Source organism: Hyperolius riggenbachi, chromosome 10 (genome assembly GCF_040937935.1).
Source record: "Hyperolius riggenbachi isolate aHypRig1 chromosome 10, aHypRig1.pri, whole genome shotgun sequence".
NCBI lineage: Eukaryota > Metazoa > Chordata > Amphibia > Anura > Hyperoliidae > Hyperolius > Hyperolius riggenbachi.
Window position 1 is genome coordinate 216,888,616 of NC_090655.1, and position 23,187 is coordinate 216,911,802.

At 43.8% G+C, this 23,187-nt stretch overlaps 1 protein-coding gene across 3 annotated transcripts in view; it reads left to right on the top strand.

Annotated features, from left to right (window-relative positions):
- Positions 1 to 20,216, top strand: part of LOC137534466 (zinc finger protein 84-like) — a 44,544-nt gene extending 24,328 nt beyond the window's left edge. The window contains exons 6-7 of one of the 3 annotated variants that reach the window (XM_068255968.1): positions 6,565 to 6,997; positions 16,959 to 20,216. In XM_068255968.1, coding sequence (XP_068112069.1) covers positions 6,565 to 6,997; positions 16,959 to 18,397 — 1,872 coding nt within the window. In that variant the 3' untranslated portion in view covers positions 18,398 to 20,216. The remainder of the gene's footprint in view (positions 1 to 6,564; positions 6,998 to 16,958) is intronic. The other 2 variants (XM_068255969.1, XM_068255970.1) reach the window with 2 other exon arrangements.
- Positions 20,217 to 23,187: the final 2,971 nt, after the last annotated feature.

Genomic DNA, 23,187 nt, shown 5'->3' on the forward strand with positions numbered 1-23,187 from the left:
CAGTGCATGCTTTTCACCCTTCTCTTTTCATAGCTAGGGTTATACTGGGGGAAGCCATTAGCAATTCCTCCATTGCCGGACACCATCTACTCCACCAGTTTGCCGGAAAAATCCCGGCAATATGAAAGGAAGGGAGGGGTTCCTCCAATAAATGTAAAATATTTTATATTTGTCATCATGCAGCTGAAAAAAGGCTGCTATTTATTATTATAATTTATTGTATTAACAAGCTTTATTGATCAGATCAACAATTATACAAAGCTTTTAAAAGCAGAACAAATAAAACATAGGGTATTAACATACCAACTAGAAGACAAGAAAAAAAATAAAATAAAAAAATAAATGGGGGAGCATCTGAAGGACATAGCACAGATAGTTGGGCCGTCCGGCCTGGGAAATGGGGTACCTGGAACCTCCTTCTGAGATCCCAGGGGTCAGTCCATCCTATCTGATCTTAGTGTAAAAATATATTGCTCCCTCTAACACATACGTCAAGCTAAAAGGAAAAAAAAAAAGAAAAAAAAGAACAACATACATAAAAGCAAGAGACAGAAAAAAAAAAAAAAAAAAAAAAAAAGAAGGAACGAGCAATCCAGATACATTCCTGCTTAAGGTGTCTGGTATCAAGAGTCCTGAATAATTTCAATCCTGTACATCATACTATAATGAATAAACACATATGTCCGAGGGAAATTAAGAACTCCTATATGTTTTCCAGGGTTCCCAAATGAGATCAAATCTTGTCATATTCTCAATGCTATAAAAATAAATCCGATCCATTATCATCATTAGGTCTAGACGTTGGGTAACTAGTGATAACTCTAGATCTGTGGTTTTCCATTTGAAGGCTATTGACCACTGAGCGGCTAGTAGCATGTATCTATATAAAGGCCTAAATCTACCTGGCACATCGTCATTAAAAGTATACAACAGGGCCTGGGAGGCAGATAATGAAACCGGAAAGCCAAACACCTCTCGGATCATGGATTTCCATGAGTCCCAGAATCGCTGAGCTCTGGGGCAGTCCCAAAAGACATGCAGTATCGTTCCTTCCATTCCACATCCTCTAAAACAAGTCGATGGAACTGAGGGATAAATTTTGTGAATTTTAGCCGGGGTGTAATACCAGCGAAACAAGATCTTGAGTGCCGTGTCCTTGACCATATTAGATTTGACTACACCAGAGACAGCGGTTCGGATATAAGACCAATCTGATGGCTCAAATTGAGTTCCTAAGTCGCGCTCCCAAGCTCTCATATATATTAGTTTATTCTCACTATCACAACCTATCAACTGGGCATATAGGGATGAGATTAATCCTTTTTGTCGTGAAAATCCAAAATAGAGTGATTCAAACATTGTCGGTTCAAACTCTGGGGGTGAAGAAAAGATGGAGGAGAAGTAATGTTTTATCTGACAAAACCGAAATACCTCCTCTGGGGGGGCATCTTGACTAAATCTGAGCATATTAAATGTAATTGGAACATCTCTAATCCAAAATTTATTGGCAGTTGAACGGCCTTTATCTCTCCACCAGGAAAACAACTGTGGGTTTCTAAAAGCCGGAATAAAGCGGGGATTACCAAAAATGGAGATCCTGGAGGAGGGAAAGGTCATAAGCTTATATGATGAGGCAATCGAGAACCATAGCTTAGTCAGTGACGAAACAATCCTGTTCTTGCTAGCAAGAGTTGATATGTCTCTTTTAGTTACAACCGTGACCAATGTAGATAGGTAAAATGGGAAGATTGTAGTAGATTCAAATTGATACCAGGTGGGAGGGTTAGAATTTATTCCCCAATCTAAGATTTGACTGAGCTTAGAGGCTAAGTAATAATGCCATAGGCTGGGTAGACCGATACCACCCTGTAAAGGGGGTCTGTACAGGACTTGTGCTCGAATTCTAGCTGGTTTGCTGTCCCAAATAAATTTATTAATTTGTGACTGTAAGCTAGATAACGATTTTTTAGTTCTAGTTATTGGGAGCATGCGAAACAAATATAACAATTTGGGGAGAATAATCATTTTACATGCTACACATCTACCTAGCCATGAAACCTTAAATGAGGACCATGTTTTCAGAAGTTGAGTAATATTATTGACCGTATGTGAGAAGTTAGTTCCGTATAGATCCCCATAGTTGGGTGTAAGAAAGACTCCTAAGTATTTAAATTTCGTTTTACTCCATTTGAACCCGTAAGTAGAGTCTAACCATTTAATTGTATGTGGATAAAGATTAATCGGGAGGGCTGTGGATTTAGCGGGATTTACCTTAAGGCCAGAAAATTGGGCGAACTTATCTAATAGTTGGAATAAGTTAGGCATGGTTGTTATAAGTCTAGTCAAGAACAGGAGAGCATCGTCGGCATACAGAGTTAATTTGATATTGTCAATTCCATAACCATGGATGTCAGGATGTCGTCTAATCGCCACCGCCAGAGGCTCTAAAGCGAGAGCGAATAGCAATGGGGAGAGAGGGCAACCCTGACGGGTTCCACGTTTGAGCTGAACAGGAGCAGATGATGCACCAGGGATGCGGATCACTGTAGATGGGGAGTCATACAATGCTGAAACCGCTGTAATTATAGGGTCAGATAGACCAAAGCCTTCCAAAGCAGCGGTCAGATACTGCCAACCCACTGAATCGAATGCCTTACTAATGTCTAAACCCAACATCATAAATTTAGAGTTTTTAAGTTCAGCATCCTGTAATATGTTAACAGCTAACCTAACATTATCAGAGCCTTGCCTGCCTGGGATGAATCCAGTTTGAGTGGGAGCGACAAGATCATGCTCCATGGAGCCTAATCTAGAAGCTAGGATTTTAGCAAAAAGTTTGATATCATTGTTGAGGATAGATATAGGTCTGAATCCTGCCGGGGTAGAGTGATCAGTATCCGGTTTAGGGAGCAGGGTCATATTGGCCAATAGCATATCTGGGGGGAGTTTTTCACCTTGGAGAACAGCATTAAACATTGAGGTCAGAGGGTGCAATAGTGTATCAGCAAATTTTTTATAATATAAGGGTGAAAATCCGTCCGGGCCCGGAGCTGTAGAGGATTTAAGCAACTTAATTGAAGCTAATACTTCTATGGGGGTGATCGGGGCATTAAGAGTTTGCAGCTGATCTGGTGAGAGGGAGGGCAACTGCAAAGTATCCAACCATGCTTTAAGTTCCGTATTGTTAGATGATATTTCGGTTCCTAGCAAATTTTTATAATAGTCCTCAAATATTTTTAAGACTTTAGGAGGTAGTACCTCCTCTCTGCCTCCAGGGCTTTTTAATTTATAAACATGTGGGGGTTTATAGTATTGGTTTAATTTACGTGCAAACTGAGTAGAAGGGTTATTGCCTCGTAAGAGGAACTTTGCTTTGGAGAACTTCAACGCTTTAGCATGAGAGTTATCTAGTATAGAGTTCAATTCGGTTCTTTTCAGATTAATTTCATGTAAAATTTCTCTAGTTGTTGTGCCATAATGCCGTTTATATAGTAAGTCTAGCTCGGCGGTTAATGCCTGAATTCTTTGTGATTTTAGTTTCTTTGCTCGTGCTGCTTTTGCCATAAAGATACCTCTCAGAACTGGTTTATGTGCTGCCCATCTTAGAATAGGGGAGGTGTTATCCTCATTGTTAAATAAAAAATATTCCTCCAACTCTCCCATCACAGCGAGTCTATCTGAATCCTCAGCCAAAAGAGAGTCGTTGAGTCTCCAGTTGCCGGGATTGAAGGGTATACCGAAACCAGTCAAGATGGACTGAACCATATGATGGTCAGACCAACCACAAGTAATAATATCAGAGGAGGTAGAGTTAGAGGCAATTATTGGGGACAAGTGAATGTAGTCTAAGCGGGCATAAGACTGACGAGGGTGAGAAAAAAAGGTATATTGCCTACAGCCGATGTTATGGGCTCTCCATATATCTATAACTTTAGTTTTAGAAAGGAAGCTAGTGAGTCTTCTCGGGAAAGTTTGTGCGAAAGGGGATTGAACCGATCTATCCAGAAGTGGATTAGCTACCGCGTTGAAGTCTCCTGCAACTATCAAGTGTGTTGAGGACAGTCTATCCAGTTGGGATGATAAAAGTTGTAAGAAGGCAGTTCTAGAGGCATTGGGAGCATAACAATTGATCAGTGTGACAGCTTTACCCTCAAGAATACCCTTGAGAATTAAAATTCTGCCTTCCGGGTCCATGAAAGAGTCAATGTGTGTGAATGAGACTGAATTATGGAACACTATTGCAACTCCTCTGGCTTTTTTGGTAAATGAGGCATAATAGGCCCTATTATATGCCCGGTGTAAAAAAGTGGGTGGTTTAGAGTTAATGAAATGCGTCTCTTGTAAAAACAAGACTGAGGCCTTCAGGCTCTGATAATGTTGGAATGCTTTTCTACGTTTGACTGGCTCATTTAACCCCTGGACATTATGTGTTATCATATTGAACATTCTAGGCATGAGAGAACTGTGATGATGAAGAATATAGCATTTACACTTAGTGGCTTATTATCTTTTAGAATAGACAGGACTCCTGTGGAATGAAAAAAGAGACTCAAGTATCCTAAGATTGCAGGAACATAGTTACTTAAACCAAACATATAAAACAGACATAAAATCAACATTATCTCTGGGCAATCACTCCTAACTGTCCCACGACTAGTAGGCCCAGAAACTCTCAGTGGCTTAACCCGGACCACACTGAGAGGGGGGGGGGGGGGGGGTAATACTCGTATCACTAGTCCCAAAATGGGTAGAAAACAGTTAAAGTGGGGCAGCGGTGAAGGACCGTTTCCCTGCCATTTTAGGTATTAGAGCGCCATGAGCGGGGAGCGTTGTTCAATGGTTGTTTACGATATTTCTCCAATTGGGCAAGAGTGACTTGTAGGCCTAGTGAGTTCAAAAGAGAAACTCCTTGCTCCAGTGTAGATATAACGTGGATTTTGCCGTCACGGGAAAGTAGAAGTTTAGTGGGGAATCCCCACTTATACTGTAACTGTTGCTCTCTGAGAAAGGCTGTTAGAGGAGCCAGGGACCTGCGTCTTTGCAATGTAAACTGCGACAAGTCGGTGAAGACTTTGATGTTGCTGTATGGGTCCGGGAGTTGTTTATTCTGGCGCATGTAAGAAGAAAAGGCATCTTTAACGTGGTAAAACTGAAAGCATGCTATGGTATCTCTAGGAATTCTCTCAGGTAGAAAGGCGGGCTTAGGCAGTCTGTGAGTCCGTTCTATGGTGTACTCAATGCTGGAAAACTGAGGCACTGCTGACCTAACCATTTCTATCAAATAGCCTTTCAATTGTGCGCTGTTTATCGATTCATCGATACCCCTGAATTTGAGATTACAGCGGCGATTACGGTCCTCTAGGTCAGCAATCTTCAGCTGCGTAGCCTCATTAACTGAATCATGGCGTTCAAGCTCAGTAACAGTCTTATTGTGTTCCTCAATTAACATGGAGACACTGTCTTCAGTGAGTGAGACACGAGCTCCCAGATCATCATAGAACTGTTGCATAGAATTTGCTATAGTCAGTATCTTGTTTGACATGGAGGTTTCCAGAGCAATCATCATATCCTTAAGAAAAGCACGGTCTACTGGCTGATTGGAGTCAGGGATCTCTGCAAATGCACTGCTGTGGCCTGTGACTGCTGTGAGCAGGGAGAGAGCTTCTGCCTGTGAGTCTGCCGGGCCTGACAGCCTGGGTTTAGATTTGGCTGGGCTAAGAAAGGTGGGGGAGGGTACCCCCTGTTCAGAGGACTCTGAGGCTGATGGACTGCGGGGAAGGGCCACATTGGATGCCTGCTTTGTGGGTATTTGTGAGGCCCCTCCGCGGCTGGATGCGGAATTTTGTACGCTTGCCGCCTGTTTATTGTTATGGGATGCGTTCGTCATGCGTACTGGCAATGCGGACTTACGCGTCCCGGAGGAGCCGACGCCATCTTGCTCTCCATGCGGCCCAGGTCTTCTCCGCTTAAACATGTCGGGGATGCGTTGTGGACGCTGGATATCCTGCTGTGAGGTGCAGGAGGCTTCCATCTCCTCCTCCGCTGGGGTTTGGGATTGAATTTCCCCGTCTGGCATGCTGTGTAAAGTCGCTTTGGCTGGCTGGGATCAGGAGCTCTTCACACTGCTGCCATCCACGCTGAGCTCCGGCCACGCCCCCTTATTATTATAATTTAGAAGATAGATTTTATTTCTGAAATCTTGTATTTTTAATTTGGGTCCACTTTAATACTCACATTTTCAGACAAGCATATGCTCTAACTTAAGCCACTCCCCTTCATTTTGCATATTGCCCCACCTCTTGTTTCCCCCATTCCTTTAGATTGTAAGCTTGCAAGGGCAGGGCTCTCTCATCCTTTATGTTTAGGAATTTGCTATAAATTTAATTTATTATGTTCAATTTGTCCCTGTAATTACTGTCTACCTATTCTGTATGTTGTACAAGTGTCTGTATTATGTGCCCCATGTTTGTTTTTTACTCTGTAAAGTACCATTGAATATGATGACACTTTTTAAATACATGATAATCCAAATCTGTGTTCACAAATCTCTCATTTTGCACTTAGAGTGGAGAACTGACACATGTAATCACTGTAGTTAAAGAGGAAGAAGAAGAGACAGATCTGAGGAGTGATCAGCAATCTAGGGAGGAGGGTGACATGATGGGGACAAATAAAGAGGAAGAAGAGACGTATGAAGAGACGTATGTGAGGAGTGATCAGCAGTCCATGGAGGAGGGTGACATGATGGGGACAAATAAAGAGGAAGAAGAGACGTATGAAGAGACGTATGTGAGGAGTGATCAGCAGTCCATGGGGGAGGCTGACATGATGGGGACAAATAAAGAGGAAGAAAAAGAGACATATGAGAAGGGTGATAACCAGTCTGATGAGGAGGGTGACATGATGAGGACAATTAAAGAGGAAGAAGAAGAGACGTATGTAATGAGTGATCAGCAGTCTGAGGAGGAAGGTGACGTTGTTACAGGTAAGAACACTGGTGAGTGATAAACATTAGCTATTCAAAAGACTTATTAACCCGACTAACAAATAGTCCCTGCTGGGCATTATATGGATCACATGAAGCCAATAAGTGGGGGAGGGAATGTGAGAAGTAATAGGGGTGTAATGTGACTGTACAGTGTGCCTGTAATGAGGTATAATCACACTATGTACCAGTAACAACTTCAATTATATAGGAATTTTGATATTATATTGTGCAGTCACATGGCACAAATTGTTACAAACCTCTAATAAGCTGATAATGGTCACTGTATATTACTGTACACAGGCTAATCAGTAGGGGTGACTTACCATATATACTCGGCTATAAGTTGAGAAATTTAGGACTGACTCAAAGTATAAAAGTGTAAGGGGGGGATTTGAAGCCTCTTTCTCTCCCCTTCCCTGCAGTAAAATTCAGGCAGCTTGCTGCAAAGCTCCCCTCCCTCCACATCCACGCAAAGGGGCCCCCTCTCTGTATTTCCCTCTCTGTGCAATGTAATGCAGTGAGCACTGAAGCGGAAGCCATCACTCACTGATCCATCAGAGCGCAGCTTCCTCTCTTCTGCTGTACTCACGCAAGACTGTGTGTGTTAGCACAGCTATGGCTCCCACTGTCATGTGACACATGAAGTCACATGACATCGCGAGCCGTAGCTGTACTAATGTACACAGACTGCTGTGAGTACAGGCAGAAGATAGGAAGTGCGCCTTTGCATGCTTATGGAGGGAGGGGTGCTTTTCAGCAAGCTGCCTGCATTGCACTGCAGGGAAGGGGAGAAGGGACACCTGTTGCCCTTAAGCCACACAGCCAGGGGGACACGGGCCATGCAGCAGGAGCCACACAGCTAGAGGGGCCATATAGCTAGAGGACACAAGAGCCACACAGCCAGGGACACACAGTGACCACACTGAAAGGTGACGGGGAGACATAGTTGCCACAATGAAGGGTGAGCAGAAGGGCATATACTGGTCAAACTGAAAGAGGGACACATACTGGCCACACAGAAAGGATAAGCAGAGGACACAGACACTGGTCACACTGACAGGGGGCATGGGGACAGATTAGAGGGTTAATGGCTGCATGTTGGGTTAGGAGGAGGTATTGGCTGCACTTGGGGACCAGGAGGGAATAATGGCTACAGTACTTTATGCAGTGCGCAGTGTGGTCTGATGGGCAGTGGGAGGGAGGTCCAGAGAATAGGGGCAGCCCTTGAAAAGTCCTTGAGTAAGTGAGTCCTACAGTGAGTGAGAAATGTGCAGAGCAGTCAGGCGTAGGTCGTTGGAGGATCAGAGAGGATGCAGGATTGAGTAATGTTTTGGATGTATGATGCAAAGGAGATGACAGTTCAGGCACACCCAGTGAGCTTGGTAAGTAGGAAGAATAGTCATGTTGTCGACCGTAATGTAAATATCCAGGCGAGGTGCTGCTGTGCAGGACAGGAAAATAAAGAGCTCAATTTTGTCTGGATTTAGCTTCAGGAATCTGGCGGACATCCAGGAGGAAATAGTTGAGGGGCAGGAGACCGTGTCCCTGGTAGTTGTAGAGAGATCCAGGGTAGATTTAGGTGTCGTCAGCATACAGGTTGTATTTGGAGCCCATGAAGGAGAGGACTTTGCCAATTGAGGAGGTGTTTAGCGAGAACAGTAAGGGGCCAAGAACATACAGAGACTTACAGTATATATGATTCTGTAGGTCCAATCTGACATGATGTCACTCAGTATTCCTCCTTTGAAATGTAAAAAGACTTCCTCAGTGTTCAGATCTATTGAATCCTGGCAGCATTTGTCAACACAGGTAAACACAAACCATAATAAACACTACTGCTACCAAATAGATCAGCAGGGCTGCCAGGCAACTGGTATTGTTTAAAAGGAGATAAATATGGCAGCCTCTATGTCCCTCTCGTTACAGTTGTCCTTTAAGTGGAATGTCGGTTTGGTTTATGAGGATATGGAGGATTTTATCTACTCTTCATCCACCTGAAGACATAGCTGGCTTTATCAAAAGTGGTTACAATCATATTGATCACACGGGTCCTCCATGTATGTTGCATGTGTGTGGAGCTTAGATTTAGACTGAGTGTGGCTCATGTCTGGTTAGAGAAGCTGCTGCCCTGTTCAGATGGTTTTATGGGTACAGGGTATTTTAAGCTAGTTATATTGCCAAGGTTAAATTAAAATGTATTGAGATGCCGTCTGAGCAACCTTGTGGTTTTATAATTTATCAGGTGTGGACTGGGCTCATGGCAGGGAATTGGTGTCAGAATATGTCCATTTGAACAGGGTTGAAGGGGCAGGAAGTGGCAGTAGCTGGTTGACTACCTCAATGGTGACGGGAGTAATGGAGGTGAGGGAGGGTAAGGTGTGGGAGCTGTCTGGGGGTAAAAGGTGGGGGCAGTGGAGTAAAGGAGAGAGAGTTCTCTTCGTATTGTAAAGCGCAATTTCCTCCATTTGCGTTTAGTAGCAAGTGTCTCTTTTTGGAGGTCACAAGGGAGGGTGGTCTGCCAGGTTTGGATTGGCGGCACATGTGAAAGATGGGGGGGGGGGGTAGTATCGCCTATGGCTGATAAGAGGGCTTGATTATATTGTGCTGCAGATTGGTTTTAGCAAGTTAGGCTGGGGCAGTGGGAGTTAAGAGGGTTGGCTAGTATAGTGGGGTTGAGGTTATACAGATCTCTCTTCCACCATCCAGGCACTAGAGGGGGGGTGGGAGGTGCTTGATGGGAAGAGAGGGAAGGTGAGGAGGTGATGGTCAGAGAGGGAGACGGGTGGGATTTCCAGGTTGATGAGGGTGGTGTATTTGGAGAATAAGCGTTCCAGAGTATGGCCAGCAAACTGGATGGGGGTGTTAATGTGCTGGGTGAGGCCAATAGGAGAGTAGGTGTGTGAGCTAGCAGGTAAGGTTGTCAAGGAAGTGTGGTATGGAGCTGTATGGGGAGCTGTAAAGGACCATGATAAGGGCTTGTAGGAAATGGTAGAGGCGGAATACATGGGCATTAAGAATGAAAAGTGAAGGGAGGGTGTGTTATGAGGACCCAGAAGGTGCGGGACAGGGAGAGGAGCAGGCCCACCCCTCCCCTAGTCCTGTTGTCAGTTCAGAGGGTGTGAATAAGGTGAAGTCCCCCATACGAGAGGGCAGCAGCTGCAGCAGAGTCAGAGGGGGTGAGGAAGGTGAGGGTTTTGGAAAAGAAAAGCTCATTGATGAACATGAGTTTGTTGCAGACAGATCTGACATTCCAGAGGCCACAGGAGAGGGTGAAAGAAAGTAAACGTGCCTGTGGGTGAGACACATGGGAATTAAGTTGGAGCAAGGGGGTTACATACAGGATCTTCTCAAAAAATTAGCATATTGTGATAAAGTTCATTATTTTCTGTAATGTACTGATAAACATTAGACTTTCATATATTTTAGATTCAAATACACACAACTGAAGTAGTTCAAGCCTTTTATTGTTTTAATATTGAGGATTTTGGCATACAGCTCTTGAAAACCCAACATTCCTATCTCAAAAAATTAGCATATTTCATCCGACCAATAAAAGAAAAGTGTTTTTAAACCAAAAAAAGTAAACCTTCTAATAATTATGTTCAGTTATGCACTCAATACTTGGTCGGGAATCCTTTTGCAGAAATGACTGCTTCAATGCGGCGTGGCATGGAGGCAATCAGCCTGTGGCACTGCTCAGGTGTTATGGAGGCCCAGGATGCTTCGATAGCGGCCTTAAGCTCATCCAGAGTGTTGGGTCTTGCGTCTCTCAACTTTCTCTTCACAATATCCCACAGATTCTATATGGGGTTCAGGTCAGGAGAGTTGGCAGGCCAATTGAGCACAGTAATACCATGGTCAGTAAACCATTTACCAGTGGTTTTGGCACTGTGAGCAGGTGCCAGATCATGCTGAAAAATGAAATCTTCATCTCCATAAAGCTTTTCAGCAGATGGAAGCATGAACCCACTTTTGAACCAGAAACAGCGGCAGAAGCGCCTGACCTGGGCTACAGAGAAGCAGCACTGGACTGTTGCTCAGAGGTCCATCCAAAGTACTTTTTTCGGATGAAAGCAACTTTTACATGTCATTCGGAAATCAAGGTGCCAGAGTCTGGAGGAAGACTGGGGAGAGGGAAACGCCAAAATGCCTGAAGTCCAGTGTCAAGTACGCACAGTCAGTGATGGTCTGGGGTGCCATGTGAGCTGCTGGTTTTGGTCCACTGTGTTTTATCAAGGGCAGGGTCAATGCAGCTAGCTATCAGGAGATTTTGGAGCACCTCATGCATCCATCTGCTAAAAAGCTTTATGGAGATGAAGATTTCATTTTTCAGCATGACCTGGCACCTGCTCACAGTGCCAAAACCACTGGTAAATGGTTTACTGACCATGGTATTACTGTGCTCAATTGGCCTGCCAACTCTCCTGACCTGAACCCCATAGATAATCTGTGGGATATTGTGAAGAGAAAGTTGAGAGACGCAAGACCCAACACTCTGGATGAGCTTAAAGGGAAGGTCCAAGCAAAAAAAAAAAATGAGTTTCACTTACCTGGGGCTTATACCAGCCCCATGCAGCCATCCTGTGCCCTCGTAGTCACTCACTGCTGCTCCAGTCCCCCGCTGGGAGCTTTCTGACCTCGGAGGTCAGGGCCGAATTGCGTACATTTTTACACATTTCCGCTAGTGCAGGAACATTAACGCATACATTTTTACGCGTTAGTGGTGCAACGTGTAAATTTTTGTTCCTGCACTAGCTGGAATGCGTAAAAATGTATGCAATGTGGCCCTGACCTCCGAGGTCAGAAAGCTGCCAGCGGGGGACTGGAGCAGCAGTGAGTGACTACAAGGGCACAGGATGGCTACATGGGGCTGGTAGAAGCCCCAGGTAAGTAAAACTCATTTTTTTTTTTGCTTGAACCTTCCCTTTAAGGCCGCTATCGAAGCATCCTGGGCCTCCATAACACCTGAGCAGTGCCACAGGCTGATTGCCTCCATGCCACGCCGCATTGAAGCAGTCATTTCTGCAAAAGGATTCCCGACCAAGTATTGAGTGCATAACTGAACATAATTATTAGAAGGTTTACTTTTTTTGGTTTAAAAACACTTTTCTTTTATTGGTCGGATGAAATATGCTAATTTTTTGAGATAGGAATTTTGGGTTTTCATGAGCTGTATGCCAAAATCATCAATATTAAAACAATAAAAGGCTTGAACTACTTCAGTTGTGTGTATTTAAATCTAAAATATATGAAAGTCTAATGTTTATCAGTACATTACAGAAAATAATGAACTTTATCACAATATGCTAATTTTTTGAGAAGATCCTGTAGGTGGGGGGAAGTGAGAGGGACCAGGGTGGGAGGTGCAGAATGTGCGGGAGCTAGGTGGAGGGACGTGGGTGCGGGTGGGATGAGGGGTAGGAGGGGGATGGGGGCAGGTAGGGTTTGAGACTGGGTTGGGTGAGGGTAGCGGTAAGTAGGGGGGAGAGAAGGTGAACTAGCATGTGGAGATGGACCATGGACCGTGAGGTAGTGGTAGGGTAGGTGGGGGGAAGACGGCTCATACCAATTTGCTGAGTATACGGGGATGGTGAGGTCAGTTGAAGATCAGTGGTGGTGCGACCAGCATTGGGGTTTGTGATGGTGTGGCTTGATTGGTCACAGTAGGGGTGACTTAGTGTTACTGGCTTGTAATAAGTCGATAATGATCACAGTATATTACTGTAAATAGATGTGTATGTATGTGCCTAGTTCACTCAAAAAAATTTCTCAACCAATTTTAACGAAACTTGGTATATAGATCCTCTACTACCTGGGATGATATCTTCTGGGGGTCTCGTGTCCCCCCTGCACATCTGAATGGAACCACAGACAGCCAATCAGATTTCACCCATTCACGTCAATAGAAAAAATGTAAAAAGTTGCCATTCTCGCAGTAATAAAGCCTGAGTCCCCAAACTTGGCACAGTTGGTCACTTGGTGATCGAGGTGAAAAATTTGGGGAAAGTGGGCGGAGCATAAAACAGCCAATCAAATTTCAACAATTTGTTTTCAATGGGAAAATGTAAACTGCAGCCATTCTTAGACTGTTAAGCACAGGGTTTTCAAACTTGGCACACTAGTCACTGGGTGACTGGGATTAATATTCAGGAAAGTGGGTGGAACCTACAGCAGCCAATCAAAATTCACCTATTGATTTTTAAGGGTAATATTTAAACTGCTGCCATTGTTACACTGGTAATGCCAAAGTCCTCAAACCTGCTACAGTCGGTCATTGGGTGACTGGGGTTCAAATTCACTGAGGGGGCAGAGCTACAAACAGCCAATCAGATTTATTTGCTGCATAAACTGCTTCCATTCACACATTTTTGATTCCAGGGACCCGAAACCTCACACACTTAGTCATTGAGTGACTTTGTGTCACAGTTACAAAAAGTGGGTGGAGCCAAAAATGTTCACAGGGAAAATGTAAACTGCAGCCATTCTTACACTTTTAAAGGAACCCAGAGATGAACACTTTGGCACAAATTAAACATATCCCCTGATAGATTTTACAAAATAAATACTATACCTGGTGTTTTCGCTGCTCTGGTGTGCTGTTTTTTGTGTTGTTTTTTGTTGTTGTGTTTTTTTTTTACTAAAGTTCCATGCAAAACCCAGTTCTTTAGAAAAGCATATTATTTAGTGGACTGTGTGCTAAATAAAATCACCATTTCTAAAAACCTCTTATGACCAACAAATATAGATCAAAAAATCATTTTTCAATATACCTGTACATTAGCAGAGACAGGCATAGCTCCTTCCTCTGCACTAGCAGCTCCTTCCATCTCATAACAGCTCTCAGTGATGCTGCAAGTATACAGAACAGGAAAGCAGAGTCAGAAGTGGGCAGGCTTGGGCTTGAAAAGACATCAGAGACGACAGACTCCGCTATAATGAAACAGAGAGCAGGGTATGTGTTTTCTCTAATGTTCCCACTGATATATTTGATAAAATACATGAGGGTACTTCGTCTCTTGTACACTTTAACTACTTTACGACCGCGTCACGCCAATGGGCGTGACCACGGCGGCAGCCCCAGGACTGCCTAACGACAATTGGCGTCAAGTCCTGGGGCTGAAGTTTTCCAGGGAACGGCTGCGCGCATGCGTGATCATTCCCTGCCGCTTCACGGAACAGAGTTCCGTGAATAGCCTGCTAGCCGCCGATCGCGGGTAGCAGGCTGCTTGTAAACGTAAAAAGGGAAAGAAATCCCCTTTGTTTACAAGTGTACATCGCTGCCAAGAGCCGCAGCGATGTACAGATCAGCGATCCCCGGCCTCTGAATGGCCGGGAAGTGCTCTCCTCTCATAGGCTGATGCCTATGAGAGTCGGAACAGGACGGATCGCCGTCCTGTTCCAATTCTTGTGACGGAGGGAAGGGGAGGGAAGGGGAGGGAGGGGGACGGGAAGAGAGAGAGAGCCTCGCTGAGGCAAGTGAAAAAAATAAATAAACAAAGCCTGCAGCGATCGGACCCCTCCGGCGCATGTCCCCTTAGGGACAAAGAAAGGAGGTGAGTCCAATCGCTGGGCACCTTAGCTGAGCTGTGCAGAAGGCTGATAAACCTGCACAGCCCAGCAATGCAAACATGAGCCTGGTCTTTAGGGGGGTTACCACTGCGGTCGTCAAGTGGTTAATGGCAGGGATCTTGAACTTCGCACAGTTGGTCATTGGGTGACTGGGATAAATGTTCAGGAAAGTGATTTTCAAGGGGAATATTTAAATGGTTGCCATTCTTACACTGTTAATAGCAGATGTCTCAAACCTGCAACAGTCAGTTATTGGGTGACTGGGATTCAAATTCAGTAAAGGGGGCAAAGCCACAAACAGCCAATCAGATTTGCTTCATTTCTATGGGTAAATTTAAATTATTGATGCAGAAGAACCCAAAAGCTCACAAACTAGGTCATTGAGTGTTTGTGTGTTAAAGTGAACCTCCAGACTAAAAATCGACTCAGCAGCACTGAAAAGGCCTGGTGTTTCTTTAAAGGGATACTGTAGGGGGGGTCGGGGGAAAATGAGCTGAACTTACCCGGGGCTTCTAATGGTCCCCCGCAGACATCCTGTGTTGGCGCAGCCACTCCCCAATGCTCTGGCCCCGCCTCCGGTTCACTTCTGGAATTTCTGACTTTAAAGTCAGAAAACCACTCCGCCTGCGTTGCCGTGTCCTCGATCCCGCTGATGGCACCAGGAGCATACTGCGCAGACACAGACCATACTGGGCTTCTGCTATACACTCCTGGTGACATCGGCGGGAGCGAGGACACGGCAACGCAGGCGCAGTGGTTTTCTGACTTTAAAGTCAGAAATTCCAGAAGTGAACTGGAGGCGGGGCCGGAGCATCGGTGAGTGGCTGCGCCAACACAGGATGTCTGCGGGGGACCATTAGAAGCCCCGGGTAAGTTCAGCTCATTTTCCCCCGACCCCCCTACGGTATCCCTTTAACAGTTTCACAGCATCAGAACTTTGTTTCTCTTATACAAGCCTCCTTTTTAGCTGCACAGAAGAAAACTGCCCGGGCATTTTTCCCCTAATGATGTGCAAAGCATGATGGGATTTCTGATGTTGTTGCTCTCGTTCTGCTGTTTTGGTGCAATTTTTTTTTCTTACATTTTAAATTTGACATTTGAAGCCTAGTATGTGCAACTGGGAGGGCTGATCAGGACAAATGGAACTGTGTCTCCTGCTCCCTGTCACCTCCTTTCAACCAAAAAGATGGCTTCCCCCATGACAAAGATGGCAGCCCCCATGAATCACAAACATTTGCCTGTTCTTTTAAAACAGGGTGGGTAAGAGATTAGATTACAAATCTATTCTAATTAACATAACTAATGTAACTTAATGACAGTATGTTTGTTTAGGCTGAAGTTCCCCTTTAAGGTTAGAAAAAGTGGGCAGAGCCAACAACAGCCAAATACATACCCGGGCACAGCCATGTTTTCTACTAGTAAGCTTATAATGGTCACAGTACATTGCTGTTCACAGATTGGTCATGGTAGGGGGTGACTTTGTTTTATTATCCTGAAATAAGCTGATAATGGCCACTGTACATTACTGTACACAGATTGTTCACAGTAGGGGTGACGTAGTGTTACTGGCTTGTAATAAGCTGAGAATTGTCTCTGTTCATTATTATACAAAGATTGGTCACTTGTAGGGACTCCTTGGTGTTACTGGCCTGTAATAAGCTGATAATAGTCACTGTACATTACTGTGCACAGACTGGTCACAGTAGGGGATGCTATTTATTTAGATTATATTGGGGCTTATTTGTTATGTAGTGTGTGTCCATAGCTGCAGTGGTAACACGATGTGATAAGATGGGATCTGTCTGGGGTCTCCTCTCCCTGCAGAATCACCATTATTAAGAGTTCTACAATTTGATGTGTGAAAGCATCTAGTTCTGGGGAACCCCCCCCCCCCCCCACACACACACACACACACACTGATCTCCTGTCCAATAGGAGCTGCAGTATAGTTCTTCATTGCACAGAAGAATGGAAGGAGAGGTGTGTGTGTGTGTGTGTGTGTGTGTGTGTGTGTGTGTGTGTGTGTGTGTGTGTGTGTGTGTGTCCCCTTCTAGTCTTAGTGGTTTTGGATCTCCATGACATAAATGCACTGATTGGCTGATTTTGAGGATGAATAAGATTAGCATGCAAGGCAAAGTTTCTGTCATGTGACAGGCTGCCTGTAATAAGCACAATATTCTACAGTTTAGGCTGAAAACTAGTGATGGTCAGTGACCTGCCAATAACTCTGAGATGGTACAAATTGTAAACTAGTTATATGCAAAGCTATGCAGCTTCTGCATTTGGTCTACTTCCAATATGCATACATTTTGCATCAACTTGGAATTATCAGCATCTCCCTTTATTGATAATAGTTCCTCCCCTCAGAATTCTGGAACTGATGGTGTTTCTCTATTCGCAGAACAGAGTCCTGGCATCAGGAACCTCTCAGAGACTCGTCTCTCTGGATCCACAGACTGTACGACGGATGATGATGTCACTAGACAAGAGTCTCCTGCAGATATCCTCATTACCACAAATATTCCCTCAGACTCCCCTCACCTGTCCAACCCTGAGGAGCCTCACACCCAGCACAGCTCTCCCCCTGCTGGAGGGTCTTATTCCTGTTCCAGGTGTGGGAAATGTTTTGTTCGGAAATCAAATCTTGTCAGACATGAAAAATCTCACACTGGTGAGAAGCCCTATTCATGTGCAGAGTGTGGGAAACGTTTTCTTCTGAAAGCACATCTTCTTAGTCATGAGACTTCTCACAGTGGTGAGAAGCCATATTCATGTGATGAGTGTGGGAAATGCTTTGGTTGGAAATCAGGTCTTGTCACACATGAGAGAATTCACACTGGTGAGAAGCCGTATTCATGTACTGAGTGTGGAAAATGTTTTTCTCAGAAATCACATCTTGTCAAGCATGAGAGATATCATATTGGTGAGAAGCCGTATTCATGTGCTGAGTGTAGGAAAAGTTTTGTACAGAAATCAGAGCTTGTCGCACATGAGAGAATACACACTGGTGAGAAGCGCTATTCTTGTACTGAGTGCGGGAAATGTTTTGCACAGAAAACCAATCTTGTCAGACATGAGAGATGTCACACTGGGGAGAAGCCCTATTCATGTGCTGAGTGTGGGAAATGTTTTGCAGATACAAAAGTGCTTGCCATCCATGAGAGATCTCACACTGGTGAGAGGCCCTATACATGTCCTGAGTGTGGGAAATGTTATATACAAAAATCAGATCTAGTCAAGCATGAGAGATCTCACACTGGTCAGAAACCCTATGCATGTGATGAGTGTGGGAAATGTTTTGTTCAAAACTCAGACTTAGTCAATCACAAGAGATCTCACACTGGTGAAAAGCCCTTTTCATGTCCTGAGTGTGATAAATGTTTTAGACAAAAATCAGATTTAGTCAAGCATGAAAGATGTCACACTGGTGAAAAGCCCTATTCATGTCCTGAGTGTGGGAAATGTTTTGGATTTAGATCATCCCTTGTCACACATCAAAAGTTTCATGCTGGTAAGAAGCCCTATTCATGTGCTGATTGCGGGAAATGTTTTTCACTGAAAGCACATCTGATCAGACATGAGAGATCTCACACTGGTGAGAGACCCTATTCATGCACTGAGTGTGGGAAATGTTTTGTACAGAAACATCATCTTGTCAGCCATGAGAGATCTCACACTGGTGCAATGCCGTATTCTTGCACTGAGTGTGGGAAATGTTTTAAACAAAAAGTAAGCCTTGTTGTACATGAGAGAATTCACACTGGTGAGAAGCCCTATTCATGTGCTCAGTGTGGGAAAGCTTTTAGTTGTAAAAGACGGCTCAGTAGACACTGCTGTTAGGTTGGGTGTAAGTGTTTGTTTTTTTGTTTTTGTTTTTTGCATATGGAGGCATTTTTACACAGAATCCTGAAGCCCCTATGCTATCTCAGCATTGTCATTATCTGGCATGTGTGGTTTCTGCAATTGCAAGCTTAAAGAGACTGTAACAAAATTTTCAGCCTTAGTTCTTCTATCCTATAAGTTCCTTTGCCTGTTCTAATGTGCTCTGGCTTACTGCAGCTTTTCCTAATTGCACAGTGGCTGTGTTATCTCTGTTATATGATCTAATCTGTTTTCTTCTGTTGGCACAGTCGGGCTAAAGGTGGCCACACACCATACAATTTTTTAAATATCTGTTCAATTTAAGAATTGCAATCAATTTTTTCTGACTGATTGTAACTTTTCAAAAATCTGACCAATGTACCACACACCTATGTTCAATTTTTCCCCACTTATGATAAAAATGATTGGAAACTCTGACAAAATTGCTAGGGTGTGCATATTAATAAACTGACAATCTAACACACACCATACAATCTTTAGAAAAATTGAAGAAAAATATCTGGCATTCCGGATCGATAAAAATCGAAGAAAACGGGAAATCCGATCGGATTTTTCAGTCGAATGAAAAACAAGCTTTCGATTATTTCGGGAGATCCGATCGTTTTTATCGAATTGCCGTGAAATCGGATCATTTTATTGTATCGTGTGTGGCCACCTTAAGGCTGGAATGTGTGGAATGTGCAGGGCTGCTTGTGATTGGTAGAAGCTATACACACCCCCTCCCGGCCCCCTGCAGGCTCTGTATGACTCACACACTCTGCTTATGTGAGCCTATCACAAGCTGGTTAGTTTGTTTGTAAACACTGCCTAAAACTGTTAATTACAAGCCAGGATTGCAGCAGAGAGTGGCAGAAACAGCACAGAGGGGCCCAGGAGAACATAATGAATAGAATGGAATGCTTTTTGCTGTAAAAATTTTAGAGTACAGATTCTCTTTAATTTGGGATCCAACGTTGAACATAATTTACTTTTTACCTTGAACTGACTTCAATGCTTTTTATGTCATTTTTATCTTGCAATTTTCTGCCCCATACCACACGCTTCCTCGATCACACTCCCTTAGCTGGGAGCATTCTGCGCTTGCACAGTGCATAAAAACGGCAACTGTGCATGCACCAAATGCTCTGGGCTATGGTAGCATAATGGAGGCGGCACGCATCCAGGGCCGTGCATGCGCTGTAGCCCAAGACTGAAAGCTCGTGACTTGGGGCCACACATGCAGCATTCAGAAAGAACAGCTGCTGAGTGGATCCAAATGGAATGACAACGAGGAACCAGAAGGAACACACGGGGGCTAGAAGAACCCCTAGGTAAGTTAATCTGGGCACCTAAGTTACACTTTAGGTAGCTTTCAAGGGAATCTGAAGTGAAAATAAACTTATTATATAATGAATAGGTTGTGTAGTACAGCTAAGAAATAAAACATGAGGAGCAGAAATATGAGTTTATTTTGTTTCCAGTACAGGAAGAGTTAAAAGAAAAAGTCCAGTTGTTATCTGTGCAAAAGAGCTTCACTGATCTCACTGACTTTTAAATGTTCACTTATCTCACATATTATCTCAAGTGTCTGTTGCTGTATTTTGTTTTTTTTTTCTGCAGAGGAAAGGGCAAAAGTTCACTAGCCTGCTCTGTAAAATCATTTAGAATGCTGAGTAGTGTGTAAACTGCAAATATTAGAGAATGATGCAATGTTATTTAAAAAAGTTGCTTACTTCCTAAAGAGTAAAAAAAATGTTTTATTTGTTTTGCTGAATAAACACTCCTTATAACACAAAAATGCTATAAAAATATGTGTTTTGTTTTTGTTGCAACCTGAATGAATCAGATTTTATGTCACACTGATATGGCTTCTGTGCTCAATTCAGCATCATAATTTAGCCTCTTAACCACTTCAATACCAGCACTTTCTTGCCCCTTAAGGACCAGAGACTGCTGGTACGAAAAACAGGGCTCCCATACATCCCGCTGTATGGACCTGTCGCTCTCGCTGTTCGTGCCGCTCTCCAGTTGATGAAGCCCACTCACTATTCTGTTGGTGTGGCAGCAAAGCTCCCTGAGCCGTTCAGTAGCTTATTTCATTGGCTCCTGATCCTGTTATCACTGGGAAGCCAAGCGAGAGGAGAGCAGCGCGATCGGCGGTAGCGGAGATTGAAACTACGCCCTGGCAGGAATAACAGGTTCCAAACGGGGTGTAGATTTCAATCAGCCTGGTCCGGAAGCAGTTAAAGTTATTTTTACATGTACCCTAACTACAAGCCTAGCAGTTGATTAAAGCTTGCTATTGCTATAGTTCCAACTTGCTGCAGATAATTGAACAAATGGGTTGGCTGTGACCATCTGAGTTGCAATGCATTATGCTCTGAATCAGAAGGCTTAGGTTGTTGTACTGCATCATGGGATGAATCAGTCATCAATGAAATTATTGTCTGTTGATGAGGCCAACCTCCTAGTAGCCACAGAAGATCCAGACACCTGGAGGGAAGTTAGACCTTCTCATACAGGTAGTTCTGCTAATGTGGAAACTGACAAGTCCAGTAAAATAAGAAGAGAGGGATTTATCTTCCAGGAATGTTAAGCTGGACACACACTGGACTGATAATTATAGAGTTTGGATCACTGTGACTGTGATGGGATCTTCCAGCCATGTTAAGCTGGACACACACAGGACTGATATCCAGAGATTGGATCACTCTGACTGTGATGGGATCTTCCAGGGATCTCTTGATCTAATTTAATGCGGATCTGAGATGAAAAAGTAACTATAAGAAGTAATTGTCTATATATCTTATCTAAAGTTTAGATAATCTTATCAGTGAGGGTCACACTGTAGTCACTTCCTGTCTGAGTCAGGACTGAGTCAGCCACTTACATACCTGATATTTAACTCTTTCAGACAGAGAAAGAAAAAAAGGAACACAGCATAGTTATTTGTGTGCTAGGCACTGTACATACACATATCTATCTCATCATGTCACATGGCACTTTGGGTATCCTTTAACCTCCTATCTTCCTTTGCTTCGCCAAGTAAATTAGAATGCTGAAGGACAACCCACTGCTTCCCAGGGTTTATTCCTATTGGCCTCTTTTAGACCAGCAGGGAGTCCCAGCAGAATGTTTTTGCCGGGGCTCCTATTGTTACAGCGATGCTTGTCCCCGGCAGCAGTGGATCAGAGCAGATGGATGGTGAATAGTGTGAATGAGGCGATGTGTACATCGTATTCGCACAAGATGCGCTGTGAACAGACTAATGTGTATCTGTTTCCAGGTCGTATTATACTCCAGCACAAATAATGCACACATACCTCAGTGCTGAACCCCATATGTAAATTAGGAGACAGTTGAACACATGTTTTGGCCTTGAGGTAAGAGGAATTCTGGGATGGAGAGGTGGCCAGGTTATTTATATGTGTTACAATCATATATTACAGTATTATCTCCTTATAGTTAACGCTGATATAATAGAATTTTGGGTATAGTAAACTAAATGTTCAGGTCCTGCCAATCACCATTATAAGTAGATGGGAGTAACACCTGTTATAGTAAATCCAGATGTTATGTTAAATCCAGTGGCTGGATGTGGTAATGGTTAAGGGCTCTGCATCTGACATAGGAGATCAGGGTTCGAATCTCAGTTCTTTGTGTCAGTAAGCCAGTACCTATGGACCAGGACCTTGGGTAAGACTTTCTAACACTGCTACTGCCTATAGAGCGCACCATAGTGGCTGCAGCTCTGGTGATTTGAATCCCCCAGGAGAAAAGTGCGATAGAAATGTTATGTATCTGTCTGTCAGATATAATAGACAAGACACAGAACATTTATATCACACTTATTTTTCTTGGCGTACTCTAAGCTCCAAGGCTGCAGCCACTAGGGCGCGCTCAGTAGTATTGAGGAGCTTGATGCTCGGCTTAGAGATACAGTCCTATGTACTCATGAAATGTGTTGCTGTAGTGCAAATTAAAATTTCCAGATTTCACGTTGTTCTTTGTGTCATCTTTGAAGTCAGCCTCCTTTCATTTATTTGTTATTGGTTTTAATATATTGTATTACCTTTGGGTGACTCTTTCTCCCTAATTGCTAATGTAGCATTCCCTCTGGATACAAGGTGCATCAAGCTGAGCCCAGTCTGGCTCCCTGTGATTTTGATAATAGCCATGCCCAGAGGTGCTGAGTTTACTTCTTTATCTTTCCATGAACTATAATAAACACGTCACTGTGTACACATCAGGGGGGCTGTTGATTTATTAGATGTCTGTACTATTAAATCAGACCTGAACAACTCAGACTTTGTGTGCAGCCTGGGTGTACTGACTGATGGGAAATTAAGCTTCAGGAATCCAATCTCACCTGTTGTGAAACATTACTTCTTTCACCTAAAGAACATTGCAGGAATTAAACGCCTCATACCTGCAGCGGATCTTCCAACCCTAGTTCATGCCTTCATCACATTAAGGCTGGACTACTGCAAAGTTCTCTATACAGACCTTCCAAATAAAGACCTGCATTGCCCGCAATTTGTTACTGTTAACTAGCCAACCCCGCCATTGCCACATAACACCAACCCTGTGTTCACTCCACTGGCTGCCGATAAAAAGGAGAATTCTGTTTAACCACCTGAGCGGTATGGACGAGCTCAGCTCGTTCATACCGCCGCAGGGGATCGCATGGCCCCAGGTGTTTTTTTTTTTTTTTTAAAACAAATTGTTTTAGATCATGTAGCTAGCACTTGGCTAGCTACATGTGTCCC